Source organism: Salmo trutta, chromosome 14, assembly GCF_901001165.1.
Source record: "Salmo trutta chromosome 14, fSalTru1.1, whole genome shotgun sequence".
NCBI lineage: Eukaryota > Metazoa > Chordata > Actinopteri > Salmoniformes > Salmonidae > Salmo > Salmo trutta.
In genome coordinates, this window is record NC_042970.1 from 64738536 (window position 1) to 64756209 (window position 17674).

The 17674-nt window shown below is 43.2% G+C and overlaps 1 protein-coding gene across 3 annotated transcripts in view; it reads right to left on the reverse strand.

Annotated features, from left to right (window-relative positions):
- Positions 1 to 6065: 6065 nt before the first annotated feature.
- Positions 6066 to 17674, reverse strand: part of LOC115208644 (uncharacterized) — a 35673-nt gene continuing 24064 nt past the window's right edge. The window contains exons 2-5 of one of the 3 annotated variants that reach the window (XM_029776856.1): positions 11193 to 11372; positions 7713 to 7814; positions 7200 to 7535; positions 6066 to 6728 (exon numbers count right to left, since the gene is read on the reverse strand). In XM_029776856.1, coding sequence (XP_029632716.1) covers positions 6352 to 6728; positions 7200 to 7535; positions 7713 to 7791 — 792 coding nt within the window. In that variant the 5' untranslated portion in view covers positions 7792 to 7814; positions 11193 to 11372 and the 3' untranslated portion in view covers positions 6066 to 6351. Of the gene's footprint in view, positions 6729 to 7199; positions 7536 to 7712; positions 7815 to 11192; positions 11525 to 17674 lie in introns of those variants that run through there. The other 2 variants (XM_029776855.1, XM_029776854.1) reach the window with 2 other exon arrangements.

Consider the following 17674-nt stretch of genomic DNA (forward strand, 5'->3'; position numbering starts at 1 on the left):
CCTAACGAATACGACCCAGGTCTCCTGTTTCTGGCCCTATGGTACAGCTACATGGTGCTCGGACATTGTCGTGCCTGATGGGTAAAATGAACCACTGTCCCATCGGAAAGAGAATTGCATGTGTGTACTGCTCATGGGGATTCTAGAACAGAGCACGCTTCTCCTCTGTTCTCGCTCTGGAAGCTGGTAGCTCCGCTTGTGGTGAGGAGATGTAGCCATCTGTGCCAGTTAAACAAGTCTTATGCAATTGTTTTGGTCTTGCTTCTTTATCTTCAAAAGACTTGGCCTCTGCAATCTTGCTAGTCCAAGACTATATCAAAACGATGCGAAGGAAAATGGCATCAAAAGAGCAGGGTTCAGTACAATGAAGCTTTTCGCTTTGATGGAAGATTTTCTTCCCTATTCTTACACTGCAACCTCTGGTGTGAAGCAGAACTAGTCTCAGCACCTTGCTGTTTACATCAAAGTAGCTCCAGCACGACTCCGTTCTGCGATGTTATTAACATTATTGATTTCCAGAGCAATAGCGTTATATAAGCACAGAATATCTAATTCTCCTTCTGTCTGCATAGAGTACACATAATAAAGTCTATCTATCCCTATGAGATTCACAACAGAAAACATTCCCCATTTCCATTATGCCCTTTCATTGAACTTTGACTTCTTTTTCTTTGCCCTTTGAAGGCCAAAATAATCTGGAGAGAAACTGTGTTATAATTGTAGGCCCATTTATAATAACAAATCAATGTTACTTCTCCCTTTTATTTACTCCCAAGGCTATTAGTCCCAAAGCCAACTGCCATTTTAGCGTTACCTGTTCTTTACGTAAATCCCAGGCCTGTGTTGACAGAATGGCCCTCGTCACCATGTTGATATGGCCAGCTGTGGATAGGACAGCTCACCTGACCATCGACCAGCAGGCTGTCAAGGCTGTAATGTAAACCACTCTGAGAGGAGATAACAGTGGCTAGGCTAATTGGACAGGGAGAGGAACACACGGCCCCTCTCTGTGTGCGTGCACGTGGCAGAGAGGCATCGGAGGGCTTCTGGTCCCCATGGCAACATGGCTGCATTCCCCACTGAAAAAGTGTGTGTGTGAGAAAAAGTGTGTGTGTGTGTTTAGAGACAGAGATCAGAGTTGCTATGGCTAACCACTTCACTTCTGAACTCTTTCACTCCTCCAAAATGTTTCTGCTGGCTTGGGTATGTAGTGTTTTCAAGTGAGGGATCCGGTACATCTTCAAACAATCACTAGTGTGGTGATGTAACAAGACAAGCAAGACATTTCAGATAGTGAGGAAGGGGGTCATCTAGTGTCAAATCACAGTGAGTGTTTTTTCATGGTAACGTAGGATGACATGCATCCACAGGAGCTCTTTTCAATCAAAGGTGTTCTCATGCACTCAAGAAAACATTTCTTTAAATTGAATAGGCCCCCAATGGTACTGTGGGGATCAGTGGAGGCTGGTGGGAGGAGCTATAGGAGGGCATGCTTATTGTAATTGATGGAATGGAATTAACGGAACGGCGTCAAACATGTGGTCCCATACATTTTATGTGTTTGATACCATTCCATTTATGCCATTCCAATGAGCCTGTCCTCCTATAGCTCCTCCCACAAGCCACCACTGGTGGGGAGCCACTGTGTGTGTGTGACACACTGCCTGAAGTTATTCCTCTGTGGTATGTTAGTTTCCATCTCTCCTGAGGCATTTTATAATCACTGCTAAGAAATGATATGGTGAACATTCACAAGTGCCCCTGAAAGAGAATAGGGTGCCATTTGGTACGCACCATATATGTACGAGGATTGCAGTCCTGATAAACGGTGTATGGTTGAATTTACTCAGGCCAACCGATACTGACGATCTCTCATAGTTAGTGTCACTCTCCCCCTCTTGTGGTGGAAAGGGGAAGTGGTTGAAATGCTGCTCTTCCTCTGAACAGAAATGAACCACAAAGAAACATTTTAGTAGTAGTGGACTAAACTTCACTCCGTGGTGAAGGAAGTTTACCACTGTGTGGAGTCGAGATCAGGCTTTGTGGAATCTAGCTCTGACTACATCTATTCGCCCAAGGTAAATTCTTCAAAACATTTAAATGATGAAACGCCCACCTTGTACCTGTGTTTTATCTCTGCGGGTTGAATGCCTTTCTTAGTTTGCTGAAATCCAAACTTTTTCAATAAACGTTAATCAAATACAGCCACTGACTGTTTGCTCATTGCTTTCGCTCTAAGATGACAACTCAGCGCAAATGCACATCCCCATTGAATCTCAACAAGGAACCAGTCGGTGGTAGTATTTGATTAACGTTTATTGAAAAAGTATTGTTTTCAGCAACCGAAGATGACAAAACATAGGTACGAGGTTAGCGTTTCATAATGAAATGTTTTGAAGTATCGACCTTGGGCGAATCGATGTCATCGGAGCTGGATTCCACAAAGCCTGGTCTCGGCTCCACGTCGTTGGTGAAGTTCATCAGAAACTTCCTTCACCGTGGAGTTTAGTCAGCAGTGTAAATCATAATGTATCATGATGACGATTTGTGATGATGGACAGTGTCTTGATTTGAACATCTTATCGTTTTAGTGCATGCGGAACATTGAATTCGGGTAGCACCACGTCTATATCCGACAGTTGAGAAGGAAAACACAGACAACTCTTAATATACATTCATAGCATCCGTTACTAATGGAATTGGATGATGTTTAGTGTTATTTACTGTAAAAAAAAATTACATCCAGTGGACTTTCAAATGTTAACCACATGCAGGAACCTCTGACTCCTTTAGCATGCAGTGTTAATCAAATCAAATTTATTTATATAGCCCTTCGTACATCAGCTGAAATCTCAAAGTGCTGTACAGAAACCCAGCCTAAAACCCCAAACAGCAAGCAATGCAGGTGTAGAAGCACAGTGGCTAGGAAAAACTCCCTAGGAAAAACTCCCTAGAAAGGCCAAAAACCTAGGAAGAAACCTAGAGAGGAACCAGGCTATGAGGGGTGGCCAGTCCTCTTCTGGCTGTGCCGGGTGGATATTATAACAGAACATGGTCAAGATGTTAAAATGTTCATTAATGACCAGCATGGTCAAATAATAATAATCATAGTAGTTGTTGAGGGTGCAACAAGCACATTTAATGTCTATATGAGAATCACACTGATAGCTTCAGACTGATTTCACATGTTTTCCATCAACTGCTTAGCCTGTTCACATTATATGAACCATCCGGCACATAGATATAGAGTTGTGGCCAAACCTACAGACCAGGAGGCGTGTTCATTATGCCGATCCTGTTGCAAATCTTTTCTTGAACAGAAGCAACAGAACGAAACGGGGACAGAACTACCTGCATTTCTCCAATAGAAACTTTTGTTGTCGTTGCAAAACGTTCCTTTTTTGCAACTGTTTGGCCTGCCGAGTACACACTGCACCTCTCATGAGGAACTATTAGGTTCCTCAGTGACAATAAGGTGTTGTGTGTGTGTGTGTGTGTGTGTGTGTGTGTGTGTGTGTGTGTGTGTGAGTTAACAGGACATTGACAGAACTTTCCTAGTACAGCATGACCCTAATAGTCCAGTCTTGACAGAGGGCATTTTTAACCTGTCTCATTAAAAGCACAGCCAGACCCCGTCTAGCGTTGACTTTAACAGGACCATTTGAGCAAAGCAGTCAGACTTGAAAAGCCTCCCAAAAACCTTGTTTAAATGGACGAAGAAGTGTTTTGCCCCAAAGGTTAGGAGAAACAATGCACTTAGCCCAAGAGGGTGAGATGGGTCACTGTGTATAGATAACCTTTGGACCCCATACTAATGGCGCGTTCACGGACATTTTCAACATGCTAACTGGATGATCAGGCACGTGTATAAATACAACCCATTAGCAATCTGACATTTTTTTGTTTCCTAGTTCCGACTAGCACATGAACGTGGCATAAGGGCTAGAGGAGAAATGGAGAGAGGTTCTTATTTAGGGGTATATCCCAGAGCATCTATTTCCCATATTTAGTCCATGTAATTTGATCACTCATACTGAAAGTGAAGTTGGCCACAATTGCAGCAGCATAGACTCCAGCAGAGAGCAGCATTTGGCAACAAGAGACAGATTCAACACAGTTGTCCGGTTTGCCCAGTGCTATTCCCTGTATTTCTTTGTCCAGCTGAAGAAATTGATTATAAAATATTTTACATTCTATATCTCCTAAACATCTATTGTTTTAGATCCAAGATGCAAACAAGGTAATTTATGGTATGCACACACAGCCAGCCAACTCAGAAATCACCTGTGCAGTATACTGTGTACAAAACATTAGGAACAGCTTCCTAATATTGAGTAGCACTCCCTTTATGCCCTCAGAAGACACTCAATTCATCATAAATAAAGGTGAAATTTAAAAAATCAGGGCATGGACTCTACAAGGTGTCAAAAGCATTCCACAGTTGTGTCAAGTTGGCTGGATGTCCTTTGGGTGGTGGACCATTCTTGTTACACACGGGAAACTTGAGCATGAAAAAACCCAGCAGCGTTGCACTCCTTGATACAAACTGGTGTGCCTGGCACCTATTACCATACCCTGTTCAAAGGCACCTAAATATTTAGTCTTGCCCAGTCACCCTCTGAATGGCACACATACACAATCCATGTCTCAAGGCTTAAAAACCCTTTACCTGTCTCCTCCCCTTCATCTACACTGATTGAAGTGGATATAACAAATGACATCGATAAGTGTGTACAGCTTTCACCTTTTCAGTCCATGTCATGGAAAGAGCAGGTGTTCCTAATGTTTAGTATATCCAGTGTTTATTGAACACCTGCTGACTAGGGATACCTAAAACAGCACAATTACCAGACTACTAAAGTTCCTGTTAATGAGGGGGAACATCTCAACTAGTATAAGATATATTTGTGACAGGCCACCTATTGAGGAATGGAATGGACCAGACAACATGATAAAAAAATTACACACACACACACACACACACACACACACACACACACACACACACACACACACACACACACACACACACACACACACACACACACACACACACTACCGTTCAAAAGTTTGGGGTCACTTAGAAATGTCCTTGTTATTTAAAGAAAAGCAATTTTTTTGTCCATTAAAATAACATAAAATTGATCAGAAATACAGTGTAGACATTGTTAATGTTGTAAATGACTATTGTAGCTGGAAACGGCAGATTTTTTATGGAATATCTACATAGGCGTACAGCGGCCCATTATCAGCAACCATCACTCCTATGTTCCAATGGCACGTTGTGTTAGCTAATCCAAGTTCATCATTTTAAAAGGCTAATTGATCATTAGAAAACACTTTTGCAATTATGTTAGCACAGCTGAAAACTGTTGTCCTGATTAAAGAAGCAATAAAACTGGCCTTCTTTAGACTAGTTGTGTACCTGGAGCATCAGCATTTGTGGGTTCAATTACAGTCTCAAAATGGCCAGAAACAAGGAATTTTCTTCTGAAACTCGTCAGTCTATTCTTGTTCTGAGAAATGAAGGCTATTCCATGCGAGAAATTGCCAAGAAACTGAAGATCTCGTACAACGCTGTGCACTATGCCCTTCACAGAACAGTGCAAACTGTCTCTAACCAGAATAGAAAGAGGAATGGGAGGCCCCGGTGCACAACTGAGCAAGAGGACAAGTACATTAGAGTGTCTAGTTTGAGAAACAGACGCCTCACAAGTCCTCAACTGGCAGCTTCAATAAATAGTACCTGCAAAACACCAGTCTCAACGTCAACAGTGAAAAGGCGACTCCGGGATGCTGGCCTTCTAGGCAGAGTTGCAAAGAAAAAGCCATATCTCAGACTGGCCAATAAAAATAAAAGATTAAAGATGGGCAAAAGAACAGACACTGGACAGAGGAAGTCTGCCTGAAGGCCAGCATCCCAGAGTCGCCTCTTCACTGTTGACGTTGAGACTGGTGTTTTGCGGGTCCATGCATCCAAAGCTCTCTCTATGAATTTGAAATGGTTACATTTCTCCAGCACCAGCCATCAGCTTTTTGCCAAAATGCGGGTGAAGTAAGCTTTGTTATTGTTTCTACTGCTGCTTGCCGTTTTTAATTAACAATCACATATACCTGGCACTGGCAGATCAACAAGGGTGCGTTCACAATAGGTTGACAGTTCTACCCATTACATATACACTGATTTGCACCAGGTTATCAGCCTCTCTCATCTGGCCATCATTTCCTTGTTCTACGCAGCCAAGGAATCCTTTGGACCATGAAAGGAACCTCACACAATGGCTCTTCCATATTCTTATTAATTGATCCTGGCGCTTCCTGGTCCATTTGTGAACGTTTGTTTTCAAGACGTCACACCAGGAAGAGAGTACTCAGGAGGACTAGAAAGGTTTTCCACACAGAACCAATGGCCCCTGCCCCGTTGGCATTGGGCCCCTCAACCCTGGCTTCACCATGCTCTGGTACCAAGCTGCTGGTCAGATAGGCTCCGGTACTGGGGATCCACAGGGAGCAGTTGTAGGCCCCTTCGCCAGAGACAGTCTTTCTATTCAGGGAACTAGTTATTGTCAAAAACTTTCCATCCTTCACTTGTTTAGTTTTGATTTTAGGGTCCCCAGTCACATTGTTGGGTCCCTGGAACCAGTGCACCTCTCCGTCAGGGTAGACCTCAGTGAAGGTGCAGGTTGGGCCCTCATCACTGACGCTGGGCTGGGCCTCCCTGTAGCACCCTGAATGGAAACAGAGCAAGTTTTTTTTAAACACAAAGAATATGGCTGAGGTTGGAGAGTTCTTGAGAAATGGTGCAATGCGCTTCTGTAAGCCCCCTGACACCATTAGTCATACATTTTGCTCAGTGGAGGCACTGTAAAGTCCCTTGTACTTCCTGGTGGTTAGGCAATGTCCATTTACTACCACTGACCTATATGCAATATTGACGAACAGTGCAAAATACCAATTGCAGAGGAGGCTGGTGGGAGGAGCTATAGGAGGACTGGGTCATTGTAATGGCTGGAATGGAATAAATGGAACAGAGTCAAACATGACTACCATTCCATTTAACCCATTCCAGCCATTACAATGAGCCTGTCCTCCTATAGGTCCTCCCACCAGCCTCTGGTCAATGGCTTCGGGAATACATGCATGACAGATGTCTAGGTTATGACAGTATTACATGAGTAAGAATGGGCTAGGACACTCGCCTTGCAGCTTCACCGTTGTAGTGGTCACCTTTACTCCATGGCTGGAGCGCAGCTTGCACAAGTACTTTCCCTGCTCCAGTGGCTGTACCTGCAGCAGAGTCAGGGACAGCTGTGTCTGTGGGGTATAACTACACTCTATGGCACTAGGTGTGTTCCCTGGGTGGGTCCTCATCACTCCAGTCGCATTAACATCACACAGGTACTTCCCGTCCTGGAGGACCCAGGCCAGATGATAGATTGACAGCCCCTCCTGTAAGGTGGAGATTCTGCATTGGAGGGTAACACTCTGGTGACATGGCACAATCAGAGAGTCAACAGTGCTTAGCTTCACCAGCTCTGTGGATTAAGGAGATACTAGAGTTAGTTTCTTCACTTAGCTCTCTTGGAATGACTGTGTTCTACTAATGCTTGTTCCTGACTTAAACTATTCCATTTTATGATATGAGCCTACTAGTGTGGGGCCCAAGCTACATTGTTGTCTTTAAAAGTCAAGTTTCAACTTGATTTGCTTACCTGCCGTTGGCTCTGTGTTGCTGAGCGTGACAGCAACACGGAGCCAAAGTATCACAGTCTCCTGGGTGAACAGGTTCATCTTATGTCTCCTGACTTGATCTCCTATAGACGCACACAAGTTACATGTTACACTAGTACAGTATGTCAGTTTCACCCAGTCTACCTGATATTCACCTTCACCTGTTGCAAACACAGTGCACTTCCTCATGTATCTGATTGATCCTTACAAGAACAGTACATATGCAGGATCCTGTTGCAGGATAACTTTTCTGCAATGCAAGACATTATAATGTATTTGATCATTTTCCTGCTGTAGCAAACGGGTTCAAATTAAGATCCGATATCTGTACGCTGTATCAGAATGTTTCTGTCCGACGGAGTTTTGTATCGTTCTTATAAGCAGAGTGCACTGTGTAATATTTTGCTTCGCAGACCAATCGTTTTTTCTTTAAAGGTCCAATGCAGCCATTTTTATCTCAATATTGTTCGGGTCTGTGGGGCCCATTTTCAATGTTTGCTAAAAGAAAAATGATACAATTCATATTTTTTTTCAACCTGAGACTCATTGGCCTTGGCTAATTTTCTGTGAAGAACATGTAAAATAACACATTTTCATTGAGTGCACACTGTGCACCCCCCTACACATTTACAGTACCCGTCAAAAGTTTGGACACACCTACTCATTCAAGTGTTTTTCTTTATTTGTACTATTTTCTACATTGTAGAATAATCAGTGAAGACATCAAAACTATGAAATAACACATATGGAAACATGTAGTAATCAAAGTGTTCAAATCATAATATATCTTATATTTGAGATTCTTCAAATAGACACCCTTTGCCTGATGACAGCTTTGCATACTCTTGGTATTCTCTCAACCAGGTTCACCTGGAATGCTTTTCAAACGGTCTTGAAGGAGTTCCCACATATGCTGAGCACTTGTTGGCTGCTTTTTCTTCACTCTGCAGTCCAACTCATCCCAAACCATCTCAATTAGGTTGAGGCCAGGTGATTGTGGAGGCCAGGTCATCTGATGCAATCACTCTCCTACATGGTCAAATAGCCCTTACACAGCCTGGAGATGTGTTTTGGGTCATTGTCCTGTTGAAAAACAAATGACAGTCCCTCTAAGCGCAAACCTGATGGGATGGCATATCGCTGCAGAATGCTGTGGTAGCCATGCTGGTTAAGTGTGCCTTGAATTCTAAATAAATCACTGACAGTGTTACCAGCAAAGCACCCCCACACCTCCTCCTCCATGCTTCACGGTGGGAACCACACATGCAGAGATCATCTGTCCACCTACTCTCCGTCTCACAAAGACATGGCGGAATGAACCAAAAATATAAAATTTGGACTTCCAAATTTCCACCAGTCTAATGTCCATTGATCGTGTTTCTTGGCTCAAGCAAGTCTCTTCTTCTCATTGGTGTCCTTTAGTAGTGTTTTTTGTTGTTGCAGCAATTCGACCATTAAGGCCTGATTCACGCAGTCTCCTCTAAACAGTTGATATTGAGATGGGTCTTACTTGAACTCTGTGAAGCATTTATTTGGCTGCAATTTCTGAGGCTGGTAACTCTAATGAACTTATCCTCTGCAGCAGAGGTAACTCTGGGTCTGTCTTTCCTGTGGCGGTCCTCATGAGAGCCGGTTTCATCATAGTGCTTGATGGTTTTTGTGACTGTACTTGAGGAAACTTTCAAAGTTATTGAAATTTTCTCTATTGACTGACCTTCATGTCTTAAAGTAATGGGCTGTCATTTCTCTTTGCTTATTTGAACTGTTCTTGCCATAATTTGGGCTTGATATTTTACCAAATAGGGCTATCTTCTGTAAACCACCCCTACCTTGTCACAATACAAATGATTGGCTCAAACGTATTAAGAAGGAAATAAATTCCACAAATTAACTTTTAACAAGGCACACCTGTTAATTAAAATGCATTCCAGGTGACTACCTCCTGAAGATGGTTGAGAGAATGCCAAGAGTGTGCAAAGCTGTCATCAAGGCAAAGGGTGGCTATTTGAAGAATCTCAAATGTAAAATATATTTAGATTTATTTAACACTTTATTAGTTACTACATTATTCCATATGTATTATTTCATAGTTTTGATGTCTTCACTATTATTCTACAATGTAGAAAATAGTAAAATAAATTAAAACCCTGGAATGAGTAGGTGTGTCCAAACTTTTGACTGGCACTGTACATTACATATGTGGTGTTTGGGTCGACTGGACCCGGGGGTAACACACGTGTGGAAAGTGTGTGTAGGTGAAAACAAGTGAAAATGGAACAAAAAGGTTTGCTATGTGCCTTCACTCTGTCTTCCTCTTCCCTGGGCCTGCTGTTTCAACATAGGTTATTGGTGCTGTCTGTCTCTTTGCCTGTCTGCCTGTCTCCGGCTTTTCTCTCACTCTTTACCCTTTGTAGCATGTGAAACTACACATTATCTTGTGGGAATCTGCAGAATGTTATTACGTTCAGGAGAAGGATGCTGGTGCCCCATCCACCCGACCCACAGAACCAACAACTCCAATACCGAAAGTACGTGTGAGTGTTGTTGCGTGTGTCTGACTCTCCTACCTTGGCCTGCTGTAACTATGTGAGTGAGATGTTAAGTAAAATTCCTGAACTAAATGTTTTAATCATTCTAGATTGCAGTCGGTAGCAACAAGAAGAAGCACTGCGATGTGTATGGACCCAAGAAGGATAGGAAGACACAGTACACACGCATCAAGCGCAAGAAATACATTTGCAACACACACACAGTAAAACTCTGCCCCTCATGTGGTGTGTAGACTGGCCTTAATTTGGTTCAATCGGGCTCATTTCCATAAAACACTATGTAATATTTGTCTTTCCAATTTGTTCAGTTCAAACAATAAACATAAATCGTGATGATAAACCTTGATTCATTTATATTTGTTCAAGATAAACATGATTTATTCCACACGTCTTGAGTATAATAGATTTTTATTTACAATTTTTTTTTTTTTTTAAACGAATAGCGGTTTTATTGATAAATGTGATGTCACCACGGAAAGGCCAAAACTCCATCCCGCCCCATAGCGGCAGCAACGTTGCAGTTCTTGCCACAAACCGGTGCGCTTGGCACCAACTACTATACCCTGTTCTAAGTCACTTAAATCTTTTGTCTTGCCCATTCACCCTCTGAATGGCACACACACACAATCCAGGTCTCAATTTTCTCAAGGCTTAAAAATCCTTCTTTAACCTGTCTCCTCCCCTTCATCTACACTGATTGAAGTGGATTTAACAAGTAACATCAATAGGGGATTATAGCTTTCACCTGGATTCACCTGGTCAATTTGTCATGGAAAGAGCAGGGGTTTTGTACACTCGGTCTATATAAAACACAGAAAAATCACGTTTTTGACTGCACTGGGCCTTTAAAAGTACAGCTAGATAAGCTATATTGCGAGAAGTCTGACGGATACAGAAGCAAACTTGACTCACCCCAATTTGAAGAAGTGCTTGTCCCTTGCTTCTTTGAGTAACTGTTTCTGATACCTTCTGAGCTCCTTCTCAAATAAATCCTCCCATTTCCTTGTAGGTTCCTTTAGCGAGGTAAGGAGGCTTTGTGGGGCTGCTGCACTTATCTCTGAGAAGGGTGTGTCTCATAACTACCTCTTGCTGCTGTTCTGAAAGAGAGTGAGAGAAAGTGTGTGTGACAGAGAATGAGAGAAAGTGTGTGTGACAGAGAGAGTGAGAGAAAGTGTGTGTGACAGAGAGAGTGACGGGTTAATGATAAGTCAAGGGAAACTGTCATATAAAGTTGTAATGGGACATGTTGCTCTGATTGGGTGCCAACATCAAAGGGTGAGAGTATTGTTGCAGAAATCACTCCCACTCACGTGATTGGCTCATTCATAAGAAGGAAGTGCTTTCACTTGATAGGTTTCAGTGTTCACTTTTTTAACGTCATCGCTTAGACATGGTCAAATGGATAGAATGTTTCTTTACATTTGCTAATAAAAGTTTATGACGGTGTTTTGACTGACACCTTAATCTCACAGACCGCATATTCATGTAACTCATCAATGTATTCATGTTGTAGAACAAGGGTGAAAACACAGATGTTCTGCAAATGATCCTGCAGTAACAGGATCTCTGAGAGTGTATGTTATAAAGTTTTCGAAGGTTTGCGAAGTTCAAAAACATATTTGGACCCTTTTTTGGCTCAAATCCTCTTTTATCACACAGTCTGACAGATGAGATTTCATTAGTAAGTGTTTATGCCACTTTGTTTCCGGAGTTAAAAAAAACCCCGATCCCCCTCTCTGTTAGCGTGACACACACCTACACTCATCACTCCGACGTGCCCTTTAGATTGTCCATGGGCGTTTTGTAAACTAAGTAAATCACTAACCATTGTACCCGACAAGCGGTTCTCCTGCTCCGAGCTTGTATTTAAGCTGTAACAGTTCTACTCTGAGGGAACAGGTCAGGTCCCCCAAACTGTTCCTTGAGTGTTGTGGCAACTCAATATGCATGTAGAATTCTGACCTCTGACTATACCTTGACCCCTCAGTGGTGGATGACCTCCAGTGGAACACCCCAGAGTGGGAGACAACAGCAAAGAGAGAGGAGCCTGGCATGGTCTCACTGATGGCTGACCTCTCTGTTGGACCTATGTGGTTTGCTGTGTGGAAGTGGTGTGTGCGCGCAAGTGTGTGTGTGTGTTGCAGTTCTTCTGTCTGTGTGTGTACTGCGTATGGTGTACTCTTGTGTGTGTGTGTGGGTGTTCAGGCTGACTGTCTCAGCTCTAGGGGCATCAGTTCTCCTCCCACATCAGCACCGCAGTAGCTGCCAACAACGAAGATATAGAAGACGCTGCAGGCTACATCTCCACTAAAACAATACACCGCTACAGAACAGAGAGCCTCCGCCTGCTTCATCACCACTACCACGCTTCCGTTTGAGATTGAACATGGCGGTAGCGTGAGACGAAGAGATTTTCTGCCGCGCTCTGACCTTTTGTGCTGTACCCCCACACTAGGCCGTGTTGACGTAGCAACACGCTGCTTGGATGCCTCTCCTCTGACAGGTGTGTGTATTCCTCAGTGCATCTGCATTTTAATGCTCAATTGTTTGGTCTGCCACCAGCACAGCGACCTTATGTGACGGGGAAACAAGCCATGTGCTAAGAGCAACTTTGAATAAAACATGAAGTCTAATAATAACTGTGTTGTCGCCACCGACAACGGGAAACCTTTGCCAACAACGCCACGCTGCATTTCACACTTTCAGCCAACCGTTTCCCTGCAAATGACAGAATGTGGTGACTCTTTCTATCTCTGTCTCTCTCGCCCTGGCACGACACACTGCGTTACAGTTTATTTTCACAGCTTGTCGACACTCATCCAATACTTAATTGCTGTTGGGCCAGATTATCCCAAAATGCTGAGTTTTTGTCCCCGTAATGGTGTCTAAAAGGATCCAGCTCTAATGTGGGTGACTCATGCGACTTTGCCGAGGTAGTTCGTAAAGTTGTTAAGTTAACATTTTCGAAAGTTGACACTAATTCCACACTGGGAGAGAGGCTGTGGCATGAGTTCCTGCACTCTGGGCAGTTGTCATGGTTATTAGTCAGGTGGATTTACGATCGCATTTCCGTGGTAATCCTAGACCAGAGGCGACAGCGGCCTATCGGTACCAAGCGCATACTTTATGCCCTTCCGCCTCATCCTTCTCCCCTTTTGGCATTTTGGAGATATCCTTGCCTGGCTGTTTTAAGCTTGTACTAGGACAGCTTACTGTATGAATCACACTTCTCCCATATATCATGAGCCAGAGTCCTAAGGGACAAAGTCAAATGTACACTCCAAAGTACCAATCGTTATTCAACTCCTTAGGCCCTGACCATTATGACTAAAGCCAAAGCTATACAAATCTTCTGCAAAGTTCAGCTAACTTGGTTTGAGATGTACAATTCTGATGGGCACCAAGTTGGCACCAATAGTTTGGAGGACAGTTTTGCTCTTAAACCAGACCAGCTCAGCTCCCTTGAGCAGTGACAGGTATTGCAATGAATGATCTTTTGGTCATTCTCTCTGGCTGAATTTCTTAAGTGGTCTTCTAATGTCTGTCCCCTTTCTCTCTCTCTTAGGACTGGACAAAGCAAGAATAAAAGGGGATGGTTAGCTTACACAGCCAGAGAGCTGTTATATGGGACCTGCAGAGCTGCCAGACCTCTTTACTCGGTCTGCCTCTGAGCAGTTGAAAGGAGAAGGAGCTTTTAGGCCTAGTCCATTAAGGGCAAGCGAGTAACTGTTCTCTCTCTCTCTCCATTCCATCCCCATCTCTCCACGGAGCTTTTCTCAGTGCTTTGTCCACTTCAGGGGCACTGGGGCATCTTGGAAATGAGATGGAGCGTTGACCAACTCCCACCACATTTCCTACCCACTCAAGCCTGGAAGGCTACAAGAAAAGAAAGTGGTCTTTTTTTGTTCTTTCAAAAAGAGTTGGTTGTACCTCTCACCATTTCTCATTTATATGTGTTGTATGCCCCTTTCTAAGGTAGTTCCTCAGCAGGTTACTGTACTCAGGGGTGTTTTTAGACCTTTTTATCACAAAAGAGTTGATTTTAAACATCTAAGAACTCAAACAATAGTGTGAAAACAATTCTTCAAAGAGGAAAGCGAATTTAAAGGAAATGAATTGTACTGTATTCAAATGAAAGAATGAAGGGACATTTGGGACTTTCCCCTTTTTCCCATGAATAGGCCGTTTATTCAATGGCTTGCAGCGGCTTGCTAGAACATTTCTGTTGCATGTGTCAAGGTTTGGCACAGCCTTATAACCTTTTCCCCCAGGAATGAATTCTCATTTTATAATTTCATACATGGTTGCAACTTCTACATTCCAGTCACAGTAAGGTGGGACTCCTGTGCATCTAATATTTTGCTGCACCACAACATCTAACATCGAAATGTAACATTGTTATCATGTGTGAGTCATCATGTGTGAGACAATACGAATGAGGACTATTGGGAACTTTTCTCCTGCCTTTATCCACCACAAGGCCAATGAAAGGTCGTTTGACACCCCATCAGACCTTGCAACTTTCTCTTTCACTTCAACTGCCACATGCGACCACAATAACCCAACAACAGACAGTATTATATCTGTTGGATGGGAGTCATTGACACATGGTGGAAGAATGGGCATGCTGGGCCGACTGTTACACAAAGTAACACAGATGAACTGACATTCATAGGTGGCCACCTGGCTTTGATTTTTCTCTCATAGAAGATGCATCTCATTACTCTAAAGCAGCTGCTTTCCACGTTTCCTTTGCCTCATCCACTCCACTGGTGAAAGATTCCACCAAAAAATACCCACCATGTTGCTTTTGCCTGCGCTGTATTTTCATCTTAGTGCAGATAAATGGGAGAGGAAGCCACTTTAGACTATTGAGATGTGCCCAAAGTTCTGTACAGGCTCCTTCACTCACAGTAAGCAACAGCAGCACTCAGTGCCACTAAAAGGTGTTGCATGGCCAATCCGATGTCTGCATTCCTACTTCTTGTGCTTCGCGGAGCAGCGCAGAGCTATTGTGAAGGAAGTAGTCAAGGAAGTAAGTTTGTGTTTATACAGGAACTCCTGCCCCCACGTACAGTCAACCAATCATGTCAATGCGGAGCTATACAGAGCCTTCCGCATTGTTACAAAATTTGAGAGGCGCACGACAATGCGGTATAGAGTTTGATTTGGCCTCTGCCCCCTCTCATTGACACCATGGAAATTCAAGGGCGACCAGGGTACTGCAGGCATTGTTTGCAGAAAACAGGATCCCACATTATAGTGAATGGAAAAATGCTGATCTTCGTGATAAATCTTTGTGTAAATAAAATACAAAATCAAAGACAATCATGGCACCAAAAACTGCTTCTAATACACCAGATGTATGTCCTTGAACCGATTATTTTTAAATCACACACAGAAGAAGTTATAAGAATAATTTTGTAACTAATGGCAGTTACTCAATGAGGGGGCAGCAATGAGCTAGCCTGAAACGTCACTTCCTGGAGTAGCTCAAATTGTGCATGTTACGTCTCCATGAGACACCATCTTAATAAAGGGGAACTTCCTCCTAGAACCAACTTCTCTGGTTATAAACGGCCTATGTAACATTGATATGAGTCAGAAACATTAATTATAGTGTCAAAATTGACTACAAAATGTAAATAAGAGTTTTTGTCATAAAGTCAGTCTCGTCCAAAAACGAGATTTGGAAGTGAGTGCGTCATGACGAGTATGGGTTGGGTATGGATTACTTACATATACATGCCCACTTTTGCTAATGATGTACAATTTGCAAAGAGATGCACAAGGTGGGGTCCACCCCCACCTGCCATGTGTTGTGGTCATGTTGTCAAGTCTGCAACGCATGGACACTTGCTCAGCATAGTGAAAATTGGCTTCCATAAAGTTCATGCAAACTTCTAATACATTCAACAATGTTGCTCAAGATGGCAAGGAATGTATTACATACAACAAACGTACGACACGACAGCTGTGACTGGTGTGTGGTGAGTAGCTAGCTATAATACTGGGATCTAGCTAAATACATAGCCTCTCCCTATGGGTGGGTATAATTTGTGGAACATTCCAACAGGAATCTCTTCCAAAAACTTTGTAAAGTACAAGGTTGCCAACAAACAACGCATACAAAGTAGCACGATCAATTCATCTTGCTAACTAACTGCCAAATAGGCATCAACTCGCCACGTAGCTTATTCTTAATGTTTATCCATAGGCTACCAGAGTGAGGACAGACATTTTTCGGCGAAAAACTTAATGAAATAGCCCACTCCCTACCTGGTATCTTATTCGACAGCTATACAGCTTTGTACGCGCTATTTGTTGGCAACCTTTTTTGGAACAGATTCCTGTTGGAATGTTCCACAAATTATACCCACCCTCTCCCTAATGTGTGATGTAATGTCAGAGTGGTAGATTTGCATAGCTAACGTTGCACCTGACGATAAGGTTTGATAGGATGTAATGTTAGCCAGCTTGCTATCGATAATGTTTCAACTCGAACTGGCTAGCTAAGAAGATCCCTGCTAGCTAACGTTATCCAGCTAGCCAATTCATTTCAACTCGTACAAAGATATTGATAACTAGCCCGGATTTGCAAGTTAGGTAGCGAGCAACTATTATGAGAACAGACATGTTGTTTGGGTTAGCACTCGTTCTCGATAACTCAGACCCTGTCGGCATTCTGCCTTTACTGTAATGGAACTGGAAGTCCTGATTAAGGGCTAGGTTAGAACCAGCTAACGTTAGCTAGCATTCAGGGGCTTCGTTTGCTTCTAGTGCTAAAACAACATGCCTGTTCTCAAGAAAGTCTATTGTGTATTGTCTAGCGCAAAGATAAAGGATGGTACCTGTCTAGCCTGAGTACCAGTCTTTTTAGCTAACATGCTACAAATACGTGTCAGCAAGCATTCAGCAAGGGAACATTACACAGCTGGTTGCATAGTAACAACGTCAGGGTCACTGGCCTGAATCTCAAACACGAGACGTATGTGGCAGGGTCTACAGACAATCACGGATTACAAAAAGAAAACCAGCCCCGTCGCGGACATCAATGTCTTGCTTCCAGAAAAATTCAACAACTTCTTTGCTCGCTTTGAGGAAAAAACAGTGCCACCGATGCGGTCCGCTACCAAAGACTGTGGGCTCTCCTTCTCAGTAGCCGACGTGAGTAAAACATTTAAACGTGTTAACCCACGCAAGGCTGCCGGCCCAGACGGCATCCCTAGCCACGTCCTCAGAGCATGCGCAGACCAGCTGGCTGGCTGGTGTTTACGGACATATTCAATCAATCAATCTCTATCCCAGTCTGCTGTCCCCATATGCTTCAAGATGGCCACCATTGTTCCTGTACCCAAGGTAACTGAACTAAATGACTATCGCCTCGTAGCACT